The following is a 20232-nucleotide window of genomic DNA, read 5'->3' as shown; positions in this document are numbered from 1 at the left end:
TCTGTTTTTTGTGTAGGTGGTTGTGTATTTGTTGTAGTGACGCTCGTTAAGATGGAATGCCGTTAGGCCAACTTTCTGCCTGCTTATACTCCAAATATTAGGTTGCTTTATCATCTATTTGTTAACTCTGTAATGTCGTTCAATCTCGTGTGCTCTTGATTTTCCGGAAACTAATAGCAATTGTCCCCCTAGATAATTAATATTCACCTAAGAATTGGCTTGCTAATGTGAAAACATTTAGGGAAATAACTATTTCTTCCAATTTAATTTCCAAATAGTTTAATCTTTCCTTGCCTTTAACTTGGAACTTTTATTATTATGTTCATACTAGGTTCTGGCCAGGTTTTAACTCAGACATATATAACTTCAAGTACTCAACTAATAGGTTAGCTAGTCAAACCACAACACTAAGAAAATTAGCTTTCTATGGATTCAGTTGAGTGTGTAATGCTCAAAGCTTCCACCACATGATAAAGAGGCAGTTTTTTCAATCAAGAATGGTGTTCTTCAAGATTATCAGTGGCAGTAGGCAAGTAAAGTCAACTTCAAATGGAATTAGTTACACAACTATTCCTGGGATTAGAACCCTCTGGTTGGTTGGTTAGTGATTTTTACATATGGGCATGTCTGGGGCCTTGAAACAGGGGTTCACTATGTCTCCTAGGATTAGTAGTTCTGTTCATCATAATTCTGGTGTCCTGCAAGGGATATACGAATTATATGTAGTCAAAGTATGGGTGCCAACAAACTGAATCTAGAGATGATTTCCATATTAAACCAAAGTGCAATAATATAAATGAATAAAATTGGGAGGGGGGGTTGCAAGGAAAATTGAACTCAAACATATGAATTTAATATATAATATAATCAAATAAAAGAAAATCAGCTCTTCAGTAGCTACAAGGGGGTTTGAAGTTTAAAATATGCATGATTTGAAGTACTTCGATAGAAAACTAGAGACGCAGATGCTGGGTGAGTAATTAGAGATCAAAAGACATTACACAGGAAAACTTACAACAAATCACTTGATGAAGTATATAATACCATGAAAATAATCAAAAGAACTTGTTGTATTGGCTAGTGAGAGAATCCTTGAGGTTGGAGTATAGGCCATAAAGAGAGTATTGTCGTAGATTCTTCACCTCATACCAAGAGTTGAGAACTGACATATGCTTGTCTGTGCCAGAAAAGGCCATTTGTATCCCAAGGCTGCAGTCAACAGAACCCCCCTGCCCTCGCTTCAGACAGCTATTGGTTTTGATAGCACAGTCTTGATTGTTAAGACAAACAAAACTAGAGTCCCCTGAGCATTTTGAACAGCCATCTCTCTTCCAAAATAAGTTTTGCAGCCTACCCTTCTTGAATTCAAGAGCCTGCCGCCAATATCACAATGTTCCCATATTTACATAAACAAGTAAAGATTCAGGTGGTTACAATTTAAAATATGGATCAGTCCATACCAGAGTAAAGCTGGTTACGGTAAATGTACCATTGGCCACAAATGCCGGAAGAGATCTCGCCGCATACTTTCGGCCTGCAAATGCCACCATATATCCACCATATGTATCCTGGAAAACAAAAAATTATATAGGAAACCAACAGTTGTATTTCTATACAAAAAGAAAGCTTCATGTACAAGTACATATATATAACACTCTAGGATGTGCTTTTTTGCAAAATAATTATGGTAGTTAAAAAAGTGAATCACATCACATTGTAGGATTCCATCTATAACACGATAAAAATATAATCTTGCGAAATATAATTACTATGACGTATAATTTAACGTAATATTCATCAAATCACCCAAAACCTAGCACCCCCCATCCTCACTCGAGCAGGTATTTTCATCCAGACATTAAGAGAAAGCACGTGAGCGTGACTAGCACTATTTTACATGCATCGGTCATTATCAAACTGTATTCACTCATGGCAGAATGGGTGCATAAGGATTGTGCCTATTTCCAAATTGTACCTCTTCAAGGCCAAATGAAGACTTTTCAGTGCAATTCCTGGAAATAAAAAACTTATGTTGTGACAAAAAAAAAAAAACTTGCTCATGTCCATGTCATGACTTGAAATTGTGATTCCTAGCTTTACTGATAAATGAGGACCTCACTAAAGAAAAAGACTCAGCTCCATTGATTTAGTTAAAGAATTCTGAAAAAATGTAGGCAAAAGGATGATTTAAGACAAAGAACTCCAATGAGTAAAGTGATAACTGAAATCAAGTATGCTGTATTCAAATGACAAAATAATGATTGCATGATTTGTAAACAGATTAATGGAAGCTTCATACCAACAAATATGATAATATAATTTACTACTTGTCTGGTAATTTAAGGTATTTATTAGAAATCTATTTGGCAATACTCAGTCATAAACATCTATTCCAGCAGGAAAGTCTTGTAAGCAAAGAAAACTTTAACTAGTCTGCTACCATAGTATCACTATCTATACTGGTTCTTTAGCTAATCGAAGTTCTAATTTCAGAACTTATATCGAACTTGTCACTTTGATAGCTTCTAATATTGCCAAATTATAGTCTAATGCATTAACTTAAGCAGATGTGAAAAGTTATATCAACACAAATCCGAACAAAATGTTCTAAAGGGGTATATATATATTCAGTCTATTTTTTACGGGATCCGAACCTTATTTATTACTCGTATTTAGATAGATATTACAATATTAATATTTTAATATGTTGTTGGCGGGATTCATAAGTCGGTGGTATTTCTCGGCCTAAGCCAAGAAATTAAACCACAACACGAAAAGTCGAAAACCACTTCGGCATAAAAAAGTCATAACTAGTCTTCACAGGACATAGAACAATAGAATCAAAAGTCAAAACATAAACAAATAAGACAAAGAGGGTATAAAAGGATTTCAAAAACATCTGTGAAGCAGTAGGTTCTAATCACAAGGTAATGTACACAGGCAACAAACATTTAGTGTAGCTTCAAAGTATTAACTTTTGTAGTATAATACTGTCAGAGCAGCTTCTCTAGCTACTTCAAGGTGTAAAAATGCAACCTCCAAAGACTAAGTGTCAATGATCAGTATACGCTATATATTATAAATTATTTCACAATTCTCGCTCGAAACACATCAAATATCCCCAAATTATAAGCTAAATCACTAAAGCAACTAAAACCCTAACCTCAACTTCTTGAAAAATCGAACCAAAAACACAACAGAGCCTACCAAACCACCAACGGAAAAAACAAATTCACACAACAAAAAACACAAACATAACAGAATCATTACCGGGAAGAAGCTACTAGTGTTGATAGTGAGAAGCGAGATCTGATCAACTTTAGGCCTAAACACAGCAATCTGAGAGTTGGAAAGCGAGAGTCGCTTATCACAAGGCGACAATTGAACACGAGAGCTGTTATTATCGGGATAAAATGAGTTTTTAGTAGAGAAAGCGATGCCGAAAGTGAAGCCATCGGAGCGCTGTATCTTGGAGTCTGAGCAGGGTGAGTAGACGTGGTTCGTGTCGCTTCGTGACTCTGAGAGGATGGATATTATGTATATGAAGACGATGGTGGCTATTTGTGCGATCGCCATTGTTGGGAGTTGAGATAGATGGGGTGAAGACGATAGATGTCACTTTTTAGTCACGATGCTCTGTTTGCTGGATGTTCGTAGTTTCACACAGTAGATGTGAGTTGTCTTTGTTTCAAATTTCATTTGGTATGTTTTATTTTGGGACATATTTGGACAGTACAAGAACAAAATTCATAATAAAAAAAATGATTTTCATTAAAAAAATTATCCTACATTAAATAAATGATCCTATGTGAATACATCTCTGAAATGTGTGAATATGGAAATCCTGAATATTTGTCGAAACATATAAACTGATAAAATAAAATCAAGACCAAAATTAAATTTTTCTAAAGAGAGTTAAATAAAATTATAAACATATAATACAAAATTTATTTTATAAAAAGTACGATTAATATGAAATAAAATCAAACTCTTGATTAAATATAAAAAGTCATACATAATTATATTAGCAAACAATAATTGAAAAAAATATTTAACAAAAGTTTAAATTTAAATTTCTACTGAAGACGTGAACACAAATAATTCAAATATAATACAACTAACTTTAAAAAAAGAAAAGCTTCATACCAATATTTTAAAAGATGATAAAAATAAATTTTATATCGTACATATTATTATTATAAGTTATAAACATTGTAACACGTCATTAAGACATAACAAAAATTTACCTAAAAATTGGAATATTAAACAAAACAAGAAAATTTTATTTAATTATTTAACATCCTAAATTCTTGGAAAACTCAAATTAATATATAAATTTAAACCTGTATTTAAATATTAAAACTAATATAATTTAATGTAATTAATTATAATTAAAAATCAACTAATACTTTTATATATTATTGGATCAATAATTTTATTTACATTAACAATTTAAATATAATGATAATAATATAAGCTGAAGTGAAAACAAAAGGGAAAAAAAATTCTCCCAAATTCATAAACCTATCCCACAAACTTCCTTCCAAACTCATAGTCAAGTTTAACTAAACGCAATGCCAAAGCATGCGTAATATGTTTATTATAAATACTTAAAAATCTTGAAATCATAGAAAAACCAGGTCCATTGTAAAATGTGAATGCAAGGACAAAATTGAGATACAAACTGACAGTAAAGATCGGCCTTTGCCAGTCAATTTAAATAAGAACTAGATGGCATCTGGAAGTTCAGGGAGTTCAGGGATTCCTGAGCAGGTTCCATCATATGACTAGGAGGTGCATTTCCGAATTCAAATGCAGTGTCTTCATCAACCCAGCCTACATCGCGCATACCATCATCAAAATTGAACTGTCCAAGCTCTGCAGATGCTGGAAGCCCGTTCCACCTGAAATCACTTCCATAGGTAATTTGGTCAAGTGTTGTAGTTGCTGGTGTCGAAACTATATTTGAAACAATATTCCAGCCACATTCATCCCCAATCATGTTTGAACTACTTGCTTCATGCTGGATATGAGGCGTTGGGGGCACTCCTAGTCGACGAGGCAGTTCCAGAGTCTGTGGAGGATGTCCACGTTGAATCAGTCCCTCAGCCTCGCAATCTTCTATAAATGTTCTTAAACTTGCAATAGCTAACTCGTTTTTGTTTTTGTCAAGACATTGTTGCATCATTTCACCAAAATTCATCTGTTCGGATAGCATGTCTGTCATATGGAATCTATTCGATGACTGATTCATAAGTGTATAATCAAGTGGCAGAGATGGAAGATGTGCATGCTGTTTCATCATTCCAAAGTTCTCCTCTCCAATATGCACCCTTGTACATGGGCTAATTAAACTATAATTACTCGTATTTGGTACACTCCCTGCTGAGAATACAGTTGGCCCATGTAAACTCTGGGTCATGTTGAGACTGTTTGCTGGCACAGTAGACAGAGAAGGATGTTCCATAGATAAATTAGAAGTGAAAGGGTGTTGACCGCTAAAATTTGTCAGCCCATGTAAATTTTGGGTCATGCTGAGACTGTTTGCTGTTGAATATTAGGTGACATTACAAGTAAATTAGTTATTGGCAGAGATAAAGGAATTAGAGAAGGAGCTCCTAGAGTCATACCTCTAAAATTCATAAGTTGGCCATAAGTTAAAGATGCGGGCGATGTAAAATTTCTACCACGGGCAAGATAATTCATGTCTAGACCATTTGCCATTTGGATTGATGGTGGCATCTGCACGTCTCGAGAAAGAGCCTCAGGCTGACGAGGAGCTCGTTGATTCATACCGCCAAGATATGTCGGTTCATGTAGTCTTCTAGTCATTTCACGTCTTTTTGCTGCTAAATCACAAGGACATAACAAGTGGATTACATGACGGCAGAGATAAAGAAAGAGGAGAAAGTAATTGTATCATACCACTAATATTCATCAATTCTTCATGGGCTGCTGCAGGTGAATTAAAATCTCTTCCAGCCATAAGACCATTTATGTTTATGCCATTTCTCCCTCGTTTCCCCAGTGGCATATTCACAGCCGGAAGAAGAACCTGAGGTGAATTAAGAGCTTGTTGCTCCTTCCTCTTAAGCTTCTGAATATGCGCAATGAGTTCCTCTTTCTTTTTGTCAACAGCAGAGATCACTTTTTTCTTCTCCTCCACGTCAATATCTTCGAACCTTCTTTTTCCATTATAAATTGATACTACAAGAGCTCCCACATACTTTTCCTCATTCATCTTGATCAGCCGTAGAGCTTTGTTCTTCTTTTTCCTACATTTTTCTTCCAAGAAGCTTCTAGCCGTGTGTGAATTCTTCTTTCTTACTTCTTCCGGTAAGCTCATAAATTTTTTGATTGTTGCTCTGGCTTCGGATTCTGATGGCCAGACCTTGAACTGATTATTATCAGCGCTATACATGACAACGGCAGCCTCAGCTCCACATAATATTGAAAGCTCGCTTACCTTCTTCAGTATTCCTCCTTGTCTTTTTCTTAAGCTTGCTTTTCTCTTGGCATCGTCGTTGATTCTCGAAAGAGCAATCTGTCCTCTTGGGGCCATTATATCCGAATTCTCTGTATTGACCAAACTGTTTGAGATCTTTTCTGTGAAGGATGAGATGGTGAGATTTTGCATTTACCCGTAAACTCCTTATATACAGTCATTCGACAGAGAATTAAAAAGAAAAAATGTAACCTCGATTTTTGATGAAATTCGAATATTCAAGTGCCGCGTTACCGTTAAAAAATTCACACTCAATTAAATATTCTCAGCATAATCTTTTGATTAGTATCAACCCGCGAACCTTAAGAATATTAAATTGATAAAAAATCTGAAGTAAATATCATGATCCGACTCTATGGAAAGAAATCTTCATTAAATAATTTTGTATATTTGCGAAGCAACTTCAAATTTGATGTACAGTATCGTCTTTTTGTAAAGTAATATGTATGATCAAGAAATAAGGAATAAATTTATTGACGTATCTTTTTTGGTTAATAATATTCTGTGTTAAATTTCTATTAGTTGCTCAGCACAATTCAAAATGAATGATGACTTTTTATATTATTTTCTCAAAGAACTTGGGATTCAAGCAGAGTAGCAGAGTTATTCCCATCATGAGCAAAGATAGAAGAGAGAAGTCGCAGTCTACTCATATGAGTATATCAAAGGTTCTAGATGCTTCTAGAAATGGCAAATAAACGAGTATCCAGATTATAAAAAGTTTATCAAAACACTCTACCAGCTAGTCCTTAATCTACTAAAGATATGAAACATGGCGGCACAATGCAAAACATATTTTACATATCACAAGTTGAAGTCTTTTACATGAAAGACTTGCATGAACTATTACATATCAGTTTTAGATGTCATTTACATGGAAGACTTTCATGACATAGTCATATTACATATCAAGAGTTGAAGTCTTTTACATGAAAGACTTTCATGACATAGTTCACAAACAAGCTTAAAATCCACACCCTAGACAATTTTTGATACGATAAGCTTCAACATTACAAACATGAAAGCCCGTACTTTCATAGTCTTATTTAGATAACGGGTACTATACCCGTTGGTAGTTTCAGTTTCACAATACCACATTTAAAGTTTTTTAGCGTCTCTGACTAAACCCAATATTCAGAGTGATATGGGTTGGCAGAGACAACTTTAATGCAGAAGCCAAGGATGATTTGCCTCTGCAACCAAAAGGGGGACTAAATGCAACAGACCCCAGCACTTGGTCACAGATTTGATGGGATTTCGTGCCAACAATTTGACACCAACCCCATCGTAGTTGTCACATTTTAAGGTTGCGGCAGTTGTCTGCCGCTGCAATCCACTTGCTAGGCATGACAATGCCATGTCCAGTATTCATCATACTAGAGAGAGACAGGATGGATGCTTGCATATTGTTAATGGGAAAGTTGTTCAGATCAGCCATGGAGAACATGCTAGTAGCCTCCGAGCCAGAAAGATTAGACCTGATGTGAATTGCCTCTCTTGGAGAGAGACTGCTATCAGACTGTAGAACGTCCGAACTCTGAGAACCAGTAGACTGACAAAGTTGTCCCATTCCAGTCATTTTTGAGTTGTTTCCTTCCTTACATTTCTCTTTTGTGTTTAGGAAGCGACCACCACAGCCCCTAGGTCGGCGCATAGCATGAAGGTGGCGAGAAAGATGCAAATAGGGCTGCATAGAAATTATTATTATTATTCAGATGATATCAAACTAATAAGATGACGTTAGCTTTACTAAAAGAGGATACAGAGGTCTAAATTGCAGGATCCCTTGAATCCATGGACCGTTATAATTGCGATTACACTAGACACGTGTCGAAGAAGAAATACAAGTCAAGCAGATGAACCAAGCATGAAAATACAACCAAAAGGTACTGACTTTAACTGCTAAACAATATTATCCACTCTACTAGCCAATATAAATGGGAAAACTCAATCAACGATTAAGGCTTTAGAACATTAGTGTTCATAATTTTGTATTTTTGATAGTAGTTTGTTTCTCAAAAGTCGAGGATCTTCACGAAAGCAGCCTCTTTGATTACTTTGATGAATAGATACAGTCAAAATTATTTTCACATATGGATGTAGTGACTACATGATTTTACTGATATTTCATGAATGTGTGGATTGATAATCCTAAGAATGCCACTTTGACACATGTTTAATCATATGCAATTGTTTTTAATTTTCCTGCAAACAGAATATTCATTCAGTGATAAAGACAGATCATCACACCTTACGATTTTTGGTCAGTTTTTGCTGCAGCTCTGCCTTTGCACGGGACTTCCGGCGCCTGATTATTCCATGATACTGTTTGGCATTCACAAATACTGGTCCATCATCAGTGGTTAAATTCAGTGGCAGCATAACCCGGCCCTGGACATTGCCAGAAAATACTTAGAGTGGGAAGCTTCTTCGAGGTTCCAATTTGATAAAAAAAACCTTTTTAACGGAAAATCATCATACTGATACATTCGCTCAATTGCACGTTTCACAATTAGTAAACTGAATTTCTTATAACCCACATTTTCCAAAAAAATGGATCTATTTCTATTTAAACCATGATCATGCGCAAGTGCATAAATATACTCCTGAAAGATAAGTGGATATAAGAAGTAGTGTTGTTGAGACCTATTTAGCTTTAAATATCTTTGGAATTCCTCCATTTGAAATTCTAGTTGAACTAAAGGTAGAGGATTTTGGGGGTTATCAATGAAACATAGTAAACCTAATTGGTTACTTCCAATTACGTATATCAATAGTTTAAACCGTACTCAAAGGTAGGGCATTTCCCATTTTTATAGGAACTTCTGTACCAGAAACAATGGTATCTTTAATTATAGAGAATCAAAAACATATGAGTTTGGAGCATTAAATAGCTTGTATCCATAGAACATCTGGCGTAACATAGATAAATAGATAATGAATAAATAGGAGTTAATATAATTCCAATTGCCATTACAAAAGTAATTCCTAGTTTTGATATTAAAAAATTACTTTCAACCTAATATCATATAAGTACATGTTTAGAATGTGAAGCTTGTTTTAGGCCCAAAAGTTAAGGGTTTTGTTTTGCTTAGTTTTCCAGTGCAGAAGGTTTGGTGTAAACAGCATAGGGTAGTCATTAGTATAATTTACCATGTCACTAAACTAACTCTATTCTCTCCGTAACATGCTCAAACCATAACATACTTTTAGTAATTACAAGCTTTGTGGATATGGCTCAATGTTACCATCAAGTTTCTTGGTGATAATCTTTCCAAACTGAATACAGAGTTCCATTTTCTACTATTTCAATGTTTTCACACATGGAATTAATTATTTCAACGTACAGGATTGTTTTATACAGATAAAATCAATAAAAGGGAAGAATTAGCAAGTTGATATTCATAATAAGCGTTCAGTCTGTAATCTATTTATGTTTTGAAAATCAGGTAGTACTGCCAAATTCATCTACCTTTGTGAATTAAAATCAATACCGTTTGCATATGCATAACTATTGCTCTTATTTCAAAGAACGAATCAGAGATATCACTGAAGTTCGCTGCAAGTGTCTTTGAAACTACAACAAAAAGAGTGAACGAAGAATAACCAGTACATTTTCTTAGCAACATATGAGCACATTGTAGGATGCATTACTACGAAAGCAACAGTAATTGCTAGACATCTCTTACATTTTCGTCCTAGAACTAAGTCAGATTTGATTTCAAAGATTATGACTGGTTACTGGTAGCATTTCTATCCTCGCATTTGAAGTTTCAGTTACAGTACTTGCATCTACATATCTGAAGCCAACATTTAATTCTATGTAGAATAAGGAGATTATAAAGAGTAATTTTATATTTTAGTATTATTTTAGATCTGTTTGCTCAGTCTGTTAAATTCTGTGTGTGGTAGTGTTTTTAAATTCATTAGTTATAATTGCTACATGTCAACCTCACCATATATTCTCCATTTTTGGGACACGTAATGTAATATATAAATAAATTTGACTGCTTGACAGCATAAATACAATCACTGTAGTATTACAACAGGTTTAAATATCTGAGTGCAAGCACTGACAGATTAATGTTGGGGAAACGCAGAAAAGAAAGTTACATTCAGACATGAGGTACTTTAGAAACTAAGGACTCCACTATACTCATTTTACCAAAATACAAGTGATAATTAGAATTCTTATGGAGATTACAATGGGATTTTCAAAAATAGGCTTGTTTTCTAAAAACAGAGTTGATGTCAATTGATTCATCTGTAGTTACTAACCTAGTGAACAGTTACCTTTCCTAGATTATATGCTATATGTGAGAATAAAGATTGGTCAAAACCCAACATGCAGAATTCATACAATTGAGGAAGCTTAAATAAACTCAAATAAGTCTGCACAAATGTCATTAGGTAATAGGAAGTCCACTGCTAATATTAAAATGGCTATAGCCATTGCTGTATTTTGACACCAAAAGGTGACCGTTGATGCTAAATAAAATTCTGCTCTAATGTCTAATTCTAAAACAGAATTCACTTGCTTTAACTTAAGCTAATTATTTTGAGGTAAGATAAGTGAAGCTACTATTGGTGCTATAGCAAAAATAGAAAACTAAAAATACAATTGATCAGTCCAATGCATAGCTATCGCTGAACCAGTTATCCATGATTGCATTGGATTGATCATCTTGTATATTTAGGAATATATATTTTCTCAATAATACGGCTATGCATTCAAATTTCACTAATGATCAATTGTAGGTCAGGGTGACAAACCGTAATTTCAGGCCCGTAAGTTGAAAAGACTCCATAGAACTGTTCTCCATATGGATACTTGGCAGAGATCTATATTAACCCAAAGATAGAAAACACCATGAGAATTGAGAATTGATTATCAGATAGTAATTTTTACAGGATGCAATGAGGTGGCTGGAATATTACCACAGGTGGTACAAATCCTAGCTCAAAGTGGCCATGATAATCTGGTGAAGTCGCCTGCATGGAAAAGGCGGCCTGAGATGGCAGAAGTTTTGGTCCATTTGCTGGACTTTTGGAGTGACCTGAATGAAAATGTGATTTGATGATTCAGCAGGGAAAAGAAAGGTCATCTGGTGGCTAACTAAATTCTGAATTTTAGACCAAGTGCTTAACTGGTGTTGTGTTGGTCTGTGTCTAGACAGAAATAATAATCTTAAGCAATTTCGATCACATAATTTTATCGATAATGATTGTTCAATCAGCATTCTACTCTTTATCTTAATTTCTTTGTAACATTCATTAACATATGGTGACTTCTACTCTTAATTCTTATGCTATACTCAAAGGTCCACAACTCCTTCAATCAATTCTTCATCTTCAATCTGACATCTAGCTAAGAGATTTTGATGGATTAGAGACGAACTCTGTTCAACTTTGCTTAGCTCTTGCTACATTCTGCATAATTTATCTAACTAAATTAATCTATAGACTTCACAAATTTCACAGACAATCAAGAATGAGTCAAAATCTTAACTAAATGCCCCCTTAACTAAAGCACATCAAAGAGAACCAAATCAAACAAAGAACAACCCATGACTTCATGACACTATTCCGTACTCTTTATATTTTTGCAAACAATTCCATACTTTAGATTTTGCCCAAATAAAGTATCATGAAACACAGTAACACACACCACTAAGAGAACTACCAGGAAAGATGGTGAAATGAGATGTGTTCCCTTTCTCAGACCCTTGTTCCATGCATTGCTCCCCAAACTTAGTAGCAGTGTATTGATCTCCATTGAAATTGTTATCCACAGACGGCGACCTCAATTGGCTACCAGTATCAGCATATGGCAATTGAGTCCCTAGCCCAGTCCACCACGGGGCTGAAGCAGATGATAAGTGACCGATGGAGTCCTGAACCCCTTCATGTTCTTTGAAATATACAGAATGCATCGTCGTCATTTTTGATTCTCAAACTAGATACAACTTACTAGAAATCCCACCTGAATTATTCAAACACAGTCAAAATTAATCGACCAAAGTTGTTCAAGAACAATTTATCTAGCTAGAAAAAAGATTTAGCTTGCTCACAAACATTTTCATGTACAAGTATATATTGAAACCTATGAGTATTTCAACATTACTAAATCTTGTCACGTCGAAGCCAAATACAAACCATAACTCCAACAAAAGTTAAATGCGCACACACACACAAAATCACGTTGCACCGCAGACCATTTTAGGCTAAAAATTCTATAAACCAGCTACAAATCACAGTCACGGTAGTACAGATCACCGATCAAAATTGTTGAAATCATCAGTACCAACAAACTTACAGTACTAGGCAAATCACTAGTATGCAATTTGCAGGCCTAAATTAGTCTCTACTTGACCCGACATCTTGACATACATAAATAACAAAGAAGATCAAAGAATCCAAAGATTCACATCAAATTTCAACAAGAATCAAATGGCAGAAGAGATAAAACCAATGAAAAATACAATAGAAAAATCGAAACAGGAATTCGAGGTGACTATACAAACATACCCAAGTCAAACAATTCAGAAATAACTTAAGCAGAGAAACCCCATTTACTAGGAGCCATGTCTGTACAATATGAAGCAGAGAGAGAGAGAGAGAGAGAGAGAGAGAGAGAGAGAGAGAAGAAGGGAGAGACGGCCAGGGATACTTACAGGTGTAGTTTAGTGTAGTGGGAACTACACACAAGGCAGCAGCCAATCAAATAAAGCTTTCATGGCTTGATTTGTTTTTATGTGTTTCGTTAGCAAATTAAGCAACTTGTTTAGGATATATATAAAGAAGTTTATGAATAAAAAGTGTAGTCTATGAGTCGGAAGACCAAACAATGGAAATATTTTAACCGTCAAAACATTTATGGCAACCTAATATAACCGTTTTCTTCTTATAGCAAGGCAAGTAGATAGATACACTTGTACTATCTATGCATTTTTATCTCTCTGACATTGTTTAGATTCTCCTTGAACATTGGACTTCTGGAGTTCGGTCTTTTTTTTAAGCTTTCATTTGTACGATTATTTCATGTTGTTCATGTAAGTAGCATGAGTGTTGCTTAATAAGTAACATTACTTGCCGGTTATGAATTTGATCTCGAGAATGACATAAACTCAATAACATCAAAAGAACGATCTACTCATCCGATGTTATTAGCTCGTTTTACTAGTTAGATGTTCAATGTAAATATGATATAAAATAAAATGACGGAACAACATTTCAAAAAAAAAAAAAGACCGAACAGTTTCCTAATATTTTATCTTTTCGAATATGTGTAGTTTTACTTTCACTTTTAGTATTTTCAGCCTCATTACTAAGATCATTATTTTTTTAAAAATATATGATTAATATTATAACATGAAAAGAAATTAAAAATAATAATTTTAACTTTACAGTTAAAAAACTTAGAAATGTGTGTCAGAAATTTAAACACCTTATATTTTAAAACGGAGGGATTAAGTAATATTAAAATGTCAGTGTCAATTTCAAAGTTAGGATTGAATTGTTTTGTAGTAATAATCATGTTGTTGCCAGATTTCAAATTGAAAAATACTCCTTAGTAGGCAATCTCATTTAATATAATCCGTTGGTGGTTAACAAACCAAATGACTAAAACAATAATCAACTTGAAATAAAAAGAATAGTACACTGTAATATGAACAATGTCAACCAGTAGCTTTTGGAATTTATTATGGATGCTGCATTCAGATTCTTCAAACACGGTGCCAACCTGCAGTTTGTACTACAATATTACAACAACCTCAGATTATTTGTTTAAGTTCATACCATCATTTTCGCATGAATGTGAATCACAAGTTACAGCTGTGTGTGTTTGTCATACTGAAAAAACAAGAAGGAACAACAAAGTTCATGTACATTGGCTTACAGCTTATAGCCAGTGAGTTTAATCACACCCATTCTTTCATTGATTTTTTATTACCAACTTGATTGCACTTGTACGGAATAAATTTCCGTTTAGGAGTCCATGCAGCGTTCATCATTCCATTTGTAAGTCTGTGTAACAACTATTGGGACAGAGACCCTGGTTAATTATAATACTGTAGACCAAATCTAGAACTCATGTTTGTTGTTTTACTTGTTCGATAATTTCGCAAAAGAGTGCCTTTTAGTAGACTCATTCATGTGCAGTCATGATTAAGTCACAGAGTTAATGACAGTATGTTTTACTTAACAATCTTAAGCTTCCTTAATCTTTACTACTGTCCCCATTTAGGTAGGTAGGCTTTTTGGTGATGCAGGATTGGATTATAAAATACGAGACACCAGAAAATTTAACCTAGATTAATCAGCTGTATTAATTATGTACCTAAAAAGTTAATTGCATCTTTCTATAATTTTCTGTTACTGTAGTCTGCTTAGTGTGTGTGTGTTGTGTGTTTTAATGATTTAATCTACTAGTACCAAATAATTTCAAAGCAACAATAATATAGTAGCAGTGTTTGATTGTTTGCGTTTCTTCTCGTGTCTTCTCATTTCTTTTCTCTTTTTTATTTGCTAAATTGTGTCTTCTCATTTTCAATGTTAGGTCAAGAAGATTGTGACTCCATACCCCCAAAATTCAAGATTGTGACAGACAGATCGCAGTGGTTAAGAATTAGCTTGCTTTCTCAAGTTCATGATAAGTACTACTGTACTTGCTATGTAATCCTGTCTGATGATAACTGCTCATGACCACTCATATATATTCGTTATGTAATTAATTAAAACCAGAAATCATAATCATAATTTGTTTAGTTGATAAGCGGTTAGTGAATTTGTTAATAAAAATTCAGCAAGTTGATCAAATTCTATTCAGTTTTAGTTAAGTACCAAGTAGACCATTATTATTATAGGTAGGTTAAGAATAATTAGAGGCAATTAAGATTAGGACGAAGAAAGAAGAGGTGCTTTAGATTAAGGTTAGTACTTGTAGTGGGGGCTAAGAAATCTGAAAATGCCCCCTCCTAGTTAAACAAACATAGGTGGTCCAACTCCTCTAGTCACTCTCTTGAGCTTTATTTCTGATCTTTTCAGTTTAACTTTGCTTCTTAGTTGAGTTATTCACTTTACATAGTAATGTGGAACAATCTGGATTTCAACATCTACAGATCCACCAAGTGTAAACGTGTGATTTTCTGAGGTGCAAAGCTGGCTATGCAATGCATGTCTGGTAACTAAAGTTCCTTGATCACTTGGTCTCGTACTAGTGGGAGTGACGATTATGTGCCACGGCTGGCACCACCTACGGATTGCTTACAAGTGGAAATCTCTTCACAACTGTGCAAGACTACACTTTAGAAAAGCAGGCTCATTTTATTTTGGCTTCCAGATCGACCAAGATTCATCTTGACACTAGAATTGTTTTGTTAGCCGCACACGCACACCATCAGTCTACTTCCACGAAATTGTGCACATAAAATTTGTACAATAATGAGATGGCAATTCATGTACTCTCTCCGTCTGGTTCTTTACATTATTTTTTCACAATGTAGACTCCTATATAAAATATACTTTACTTCCTGTCGGGACGAGAAAATAATGATTTTTTAATTAGGGCTGTTTATGTAAACCCCATTCCAATTAAAACCCAATGTCATTATTTTCAAATTTTTATACACAATTATATATGTACACAGAGTATTATCAAAAAGAAATAAAATATATATGTACACAGAGCAATTTCCAAGTGGAGGGGTAAAATAGCAGTGTAATAATTTCAAACTTAAGTTTTAAAGTGATTTGATAATCTGGATAAAGTGAAACTTTTATTTTCTTATGCATTGACAAGGTTGTTAGGGCAAACCAGCACTATTAATATATAATTTTTATTTGTATATTTTCAGTTTATTAGATTTAAAATTCATTTATAATTTTGTTGTTTAACTAATAATAGATGTAATTAATAGTTAATAAAATTAATTTTTTCGAAGAAATTTATTACAATAACAAGGGGCATAATTTTTTGTTTTAGTTAGGCAAATTATTTATATTTCCATCACGATAATCAAAATGATATCTATAACTAGTGTTTTAAAAATTGACCTATTAGTCAATTATTATTTGGTAATCAGAAGGTTTCCAATATGATTTGGTAAAAATCAAAATATAACAATCGGTTAAATCTAATCGATGATTTATCGAGTCTCTCTCTGTAGGCATGCAAAACAACAGAGTCGTCAAAAATCGAATTAAGTGGTTAAAAATTGATCAGAATATTAAATTTATGAAATTTGTGAAAAATTAAAAATTTAATTATATTATAAATATGTTAAATAATATTTATTAATTATTTGAGTAATGATTCCAATTAATCACTGTTCTCTGAATATTCCAGATTCTCATTTTCACAATACTGTCTATAAATATTTATAGTATTTTTAAATCCTTGTTTTCATCTTCTTTTTTTTTTAAAGTTTGAGAGGCGGATCTTTATTATTATTCTTGAATAGTTAACAAAAAAATGTGTTTGTCATTAATTAAGTATTTAGTATTATTGTTATTTACATATATTAAAATGGTAATTTCCAGCTAAATAGTAAATTACATATGGCATGTGCCGGTCTATTTGGAATCTCAACGCGAAAGGGGAATATATTGTGTATAAACTAAGATTAAAGAACCAATTCCAAATATCATCATCCATGAGCTCACAACACATACACATGTAATAATAATATAAAATTAATTTTCTTAACCATTTCACATATTTTAGTCAGGAAAACAATAGTGGGTGAATTTTAAAACATGCATGGATTTCGGTGGGTGAAAACTTGATATTTTCGTTTGTGCCTATATTAATAATCTGCACACGATGGAGCTAAAGACACCTTTTAGATTTCCAAGTTGGCAACTGCATGTACCCATATCATAAAGTATCTATGACAGGAATTTTTTTAGAGTTAAATCTAAGATTAATCTAAGTACTCCCTCTCTTTACAGTTTTTGTTTCAATGTTTCATTTGATTTTTTACATTTAAAAATTTATCAAAAATAATAAACGGGTTCCGTCACTTTTCCACTTTCCTTTTCACATTATTTTTATTCTACTATCTCTCTTTTATACATTATAAATTAATATGTTTCACCCGTTCACCCACTTTTCTTTCTTTTTTTTACTATTTTATACTTATTTCTTAACGTTGGTGCCCAAACCAAAAATAAACAATTGATTGGGACCGTGAGAAAATTTGTTATCTCTGCCGATTGTATAATTTGAAAACTTAATAATTAGTAATGATATTAATTATTTCAAGTTTTGTTTCAAAAAAGGAAAAGATAACTAACATTAATTGGATAGGAAATCCGTACACATTTTTGCGTTGGCGCTGCACTCAGCATTATCATAGATTAATACTAGTAGATTCGTAGGACACGTATGGATTACCTTGTACATTACTGGAGTATATCGATGACGGATATTTTGAGCATTTTCACCGTAAAATGTATAATGATTAGCCATTTTGATTGGTTATATTGAAAATATAAATTTTTTGTTAAGAGGTTCAATGATTATTTCAATGAGATTATTATATTCATGCTTATGTAAAATTATATTTAAAAAAAAATTTCGATCAACAAATATAGCCAACCAAATATGATTGGCTATATTTTTTACTAAGGGGAGAGAATGTTGGAGTTTCAATTTTTTTACAAGATCTTTGAAAGTGACATGTGATGTCAAATAAGCGTCACCCAGATAATATTAGCTAAACGTTTTTACTATTGGAGATGCCAAAGGGAATATGTATAATGATTGACTATTTAGTTGGCTAAATGATTTATACAAATTTTTTGCCAAGAGGACATGTATATGCTTTCATGAGATTTTCAATAATATTGTTTGTATAAAATTATGCCTAAAAGCTTACTTGGTTCGACAAATATAACCAACCAAATATGGTTAATTATAATTTTTATTGTTAAGGGGTGAGGGGTTGTAGTTGTATAATTCTTAGATAATGTCTATAAGTGCCATCTAGATGATACCTAGATGTCACATAAATAATTTTAGCTAAGGGATTTTGGGGTTGGAGATGCTCTTAGACGGATGAATTTGTTAAATGAATAATTTTTTATTTATACTTCTGATATGGGTCAAAAGTAATATTTGATTGTTATTAGATATTAAAAGCCCAAGAACACTGAAGCCCAGTTAAATAGGGCCTGAGCCTCTATTTATTAGTTAATTTCGTAATTAATTAATAGAGGCCCAGTTAGAGGTCCAGTAACAAGTCCAGATTCTATAATACATCTGATTCTAACAGATAAATATTCAGAAGTCTGGATAACGTCAACAACAAGAGGATAAGAGTTCTATCTTACCTCTTGCCTCGAGGCATACTTCGATAAGAAGTCTGATACACGGAATTGCACTTCCGTCCAGCTTCTGACTTCGAAGCGCCTATATAAAGGGCTCTACCCCTCATAACTAGAACTACGTTTTGGACTTGATTCTTCTCCACGCAGAAGATACGTAGGCATCTCGCATCGAGACCAGTCCAAAGCACGAATCGCTCACCCCCGTTTTTAGTTCTATAACATTTGGCGCCGTCTGTGGGAAGACAACAACAACCATGACGAACCCAACCGGACCACGTTCTGAAATCCATGTTCCACGCAGTCGAACCACCACCGGGGTCTCGACTGAATCAACCCCTGTAACTACCACCCTCCCGCTCGGTACGACTATTGCTCAAACTACTACTCCCCTGACTTTTGGCTCGCTGCCCCCTCTGACTCGAGTAATTGCAACCGTCACCGACGCCGGCACACATTACTCAACGGTCACTACAACCACCCGTGGAGGCACAAGAGATGACTATGTGCATGTAACTGACTACGACTCTTCCGAATCGGAGCAGGAGCATGATACACCCCCTCGAAGGAGGAGAGATGCTGATCGACACCGTCGACGCCGCCATAGGCAAGAAACTAATGAGCCCCGGGGGCCAATAACTTATGACGAAAGGATCCGGGCCTATGAAGAGGAAATCGCACGGTTAAAAAGAGACCAGGCAAGGATGCAACCCCCAGAGTCTAGGGATGAAAACCCTCGTCAAACCGTGATGAATCAAATTCACTTGTTACCAGCAGGCGATCCTGATAACCCGGTTCCCCCTTTTACGCAAGAAATCATGGGTGCAAGGATTTCCCGAAAATTCAAGCTCCCAACCATTAAAGCTTACGATGGCACGGGTGATCCCGCTAACCATGTTCGGACCTTCATGAACGCTTTGTTACTCCAGCCCGTCACTGAAGCAATCAAGTGCCGCGCTTTCCCCCAAACCTTGAGTGGGATGGCCCAACATTGGTATAGTCGCCTACCCCCTAATTCTATCTCTTGTTTTGCTGACTTGAGCAGGGCTTTCATAGGGCAATTTGTTGGAAGCAAAACACATGCTAAGAGCTCGGCCTCCCTAATGAATTTGCATCAAGGTAAGAACGAATCACTCCGGGAGTATATGAATCGTTTTACCAAAGAAGCCTTGAAGGTCCCAGACCTTGATCAGAAGGTAGCCATGATTGCCCTCCAACAAGGCACCACTGATGACAATTTTCGCCGATCCCTAGCCAAGAGGGCTCCGGACAATATGAACGATTTACAAGAGAGAGCCGGAAAGTATATAAAGGCGGAGGAAAGTCTGAGAAAATCCCAGAACAATCAGGGACCGAATACCAACTTCAAGAAACGTGGGAATGATACGGAGTATAAT

The 20232-nt window shown here is 34.6% G+C and overlaps 3 protein-coding genes across 6 annotated transcripts; all 3 read right to left on the bottom strand.

Annotated features, from left to right (window-relative positions):
* Nucleotides 1-831: 831 nt before the first annotated feature.
* LOC108193039 (uncharacterized) lies at nucleotides 832-3706 on the bottom strand. Its single transcript, XM_017359604.2, has 3 exons — nucleotides 3271-3706; nucleotides 1461-1568; nucleotides 832-1373 (listed from the first exon to the last, which is right to left on the bottom strand). Exons 1-3 carry the CDS (start codon nucleotides 3574-3576, stop codon nucleotides 1056-1058), a joined length of 732 nt encoding a protein of 243 aa, XP_017215093.1. The 5' UTR covers nucleotides 3577-3706; the 3' UTR covers nucleotides 832-1055.
* Nucleotides 3707-4539: 833 nt separating this feature from the next.
* On the bottom strand, nucleotides 4540-6601 carry LOC108226263 (uncharacterized). The gene is made up of 3 exons (XM_017401209.2): nucleotides 5926-6601; nucleotides 5631-5846; nucleotides 4540-5547 (listed from the first exon to the last, which is right to left on the bottom strand). The coding sequence occupies exons 1-3, from the start codon at nucleotides 6560-6562 to the stop codon at nucleotides 4712-4714; spliced, it is 1689 nt and encodes a 562-aa protein (XP_017256698.1). The 5' UTR covers nucleotides 6563-6601; the 3' UTR covers nucleotides 4540-4711.
* Nucleotides 6602-7283: 682 nt separating this feature from the next.
* Nucleotides 7284-13327, bottom strand: LOC108224604 (nuclear transcription factor Y subunit A-10). 4 transcript variants are annotated; one of them, XM_064080302.1, is made up of 6 exons: nucleotides 13180-13327; nucleotides 12189-12488; nucleotides 11444-11562; nucleotides 11279-11347; nucleotides 8756-8896; nucleotides 7284-8192 (listed from the first exon to the last, which is right to left on the bottom strand). In XM_064080302.1, exons 2-6 carry the CDS (start codon nucleotides 12445-12447, stop codon nucleotides 7800-7802), a joined length of 981 nt encoding a protein of 326 aa, XP_063936372.1. In that variant the 5' UTR covers nucleotides 12448-12488; nucleotides 13180-13327; the 3' UTR covers nucleotides 7284-7799. The 4 variants fall into 4 exon arrangements, with proteins under 4 accessions (XP_063936372.1, XP_017254765.1, XP_017254766.1 ...); XM_017399276.2 differs by having other exon boundaries at nucleotides 12174-12488; nucleotides 13180-13309; XM_017399277.2 differs by lacking the exon at nucleotides 13180-13327 and adding an exon at nucleotides 13034-13178.
* Nucleotides 13328-20232: the final 6905 nt, after the last annotated feature.

The sequence above is a fragment of the Daucus carota genome, chromosome 6 (genome assembly GCF_001625215.2).
Source record: "Daucus carota subsp. sativus chromosome 6, DH1 v3.0, whole genome shotgun sequence".
NCBI lineage: Eukaryota > Viridiplantae > Streptophyta > Magnoliopsida > Apiales > Apiaceae > Daucus > Daucus carota.
This window is presented reverse-complemented; position numbering and strand designations above follow the sequence as displayed.

Coding starts and splice junctions, on each gene's coding strand:
- LOC108193039 (XM_017359604.2), bottom strand. CDS start 3,576: ATGGCGATCGCACAAATAGCCACCATCGTCTTCATATACATAATATCC. Junction 1,569..3,270: donor ACACTAGTAGCTTCTTCCCG/GTAATGATTCTG, acceptor TTTGTTTTCCAG/GATACATATGGTGGATATAT. Junction 1,374..1,460: donor CCGTAACCAGCTTTACTCTG/GTATGGACTGAT, acceptor TATTGGCGGCAG/GCTCTTGAATTCAAGAAGGG.
- LOC108226263 (XM_017401209.2), bottom strand. CDS start 6,562: ATGGCCCCAAGAGGACAGATTGCTCTTTCGAGAATCAACGACGATGCC. Junction 5,847..5,925: donor AGAATTGATGAATATTAGTG/GTATGATACAAT, acceptor GTGATTTAGCAG/CAAAAAGACGTGAAATGACT. Junction 5,548..5,630: donor CCAACTTATGAATTTTAGAG/GTATGACTCTAG, acceptor AATATTCAACAG/CAAACAGTCTCAGCATGACC.
- LOC108224604 (XM_017399276.2), bottom strand. CDS start 12,447: ATGACGACGATGCATTCTGTATATTTCAAAGAACATGAAGGGGTTCAG. Junction 11,563..12,173: donor TCCTGGTAGTTCTCTTAGTG/GTGTGTGTTACT, acceptor ATTTTCATTCAG/GTCACTCCAAAAGTCCAGCA. Junction 8,897..11,278: donor CTTACGGGCCTGAAATTACG/GTTTGTCACCCT, acceptor GGCAATGTCCAG/GGCCGGGTTATGCTGCCACT.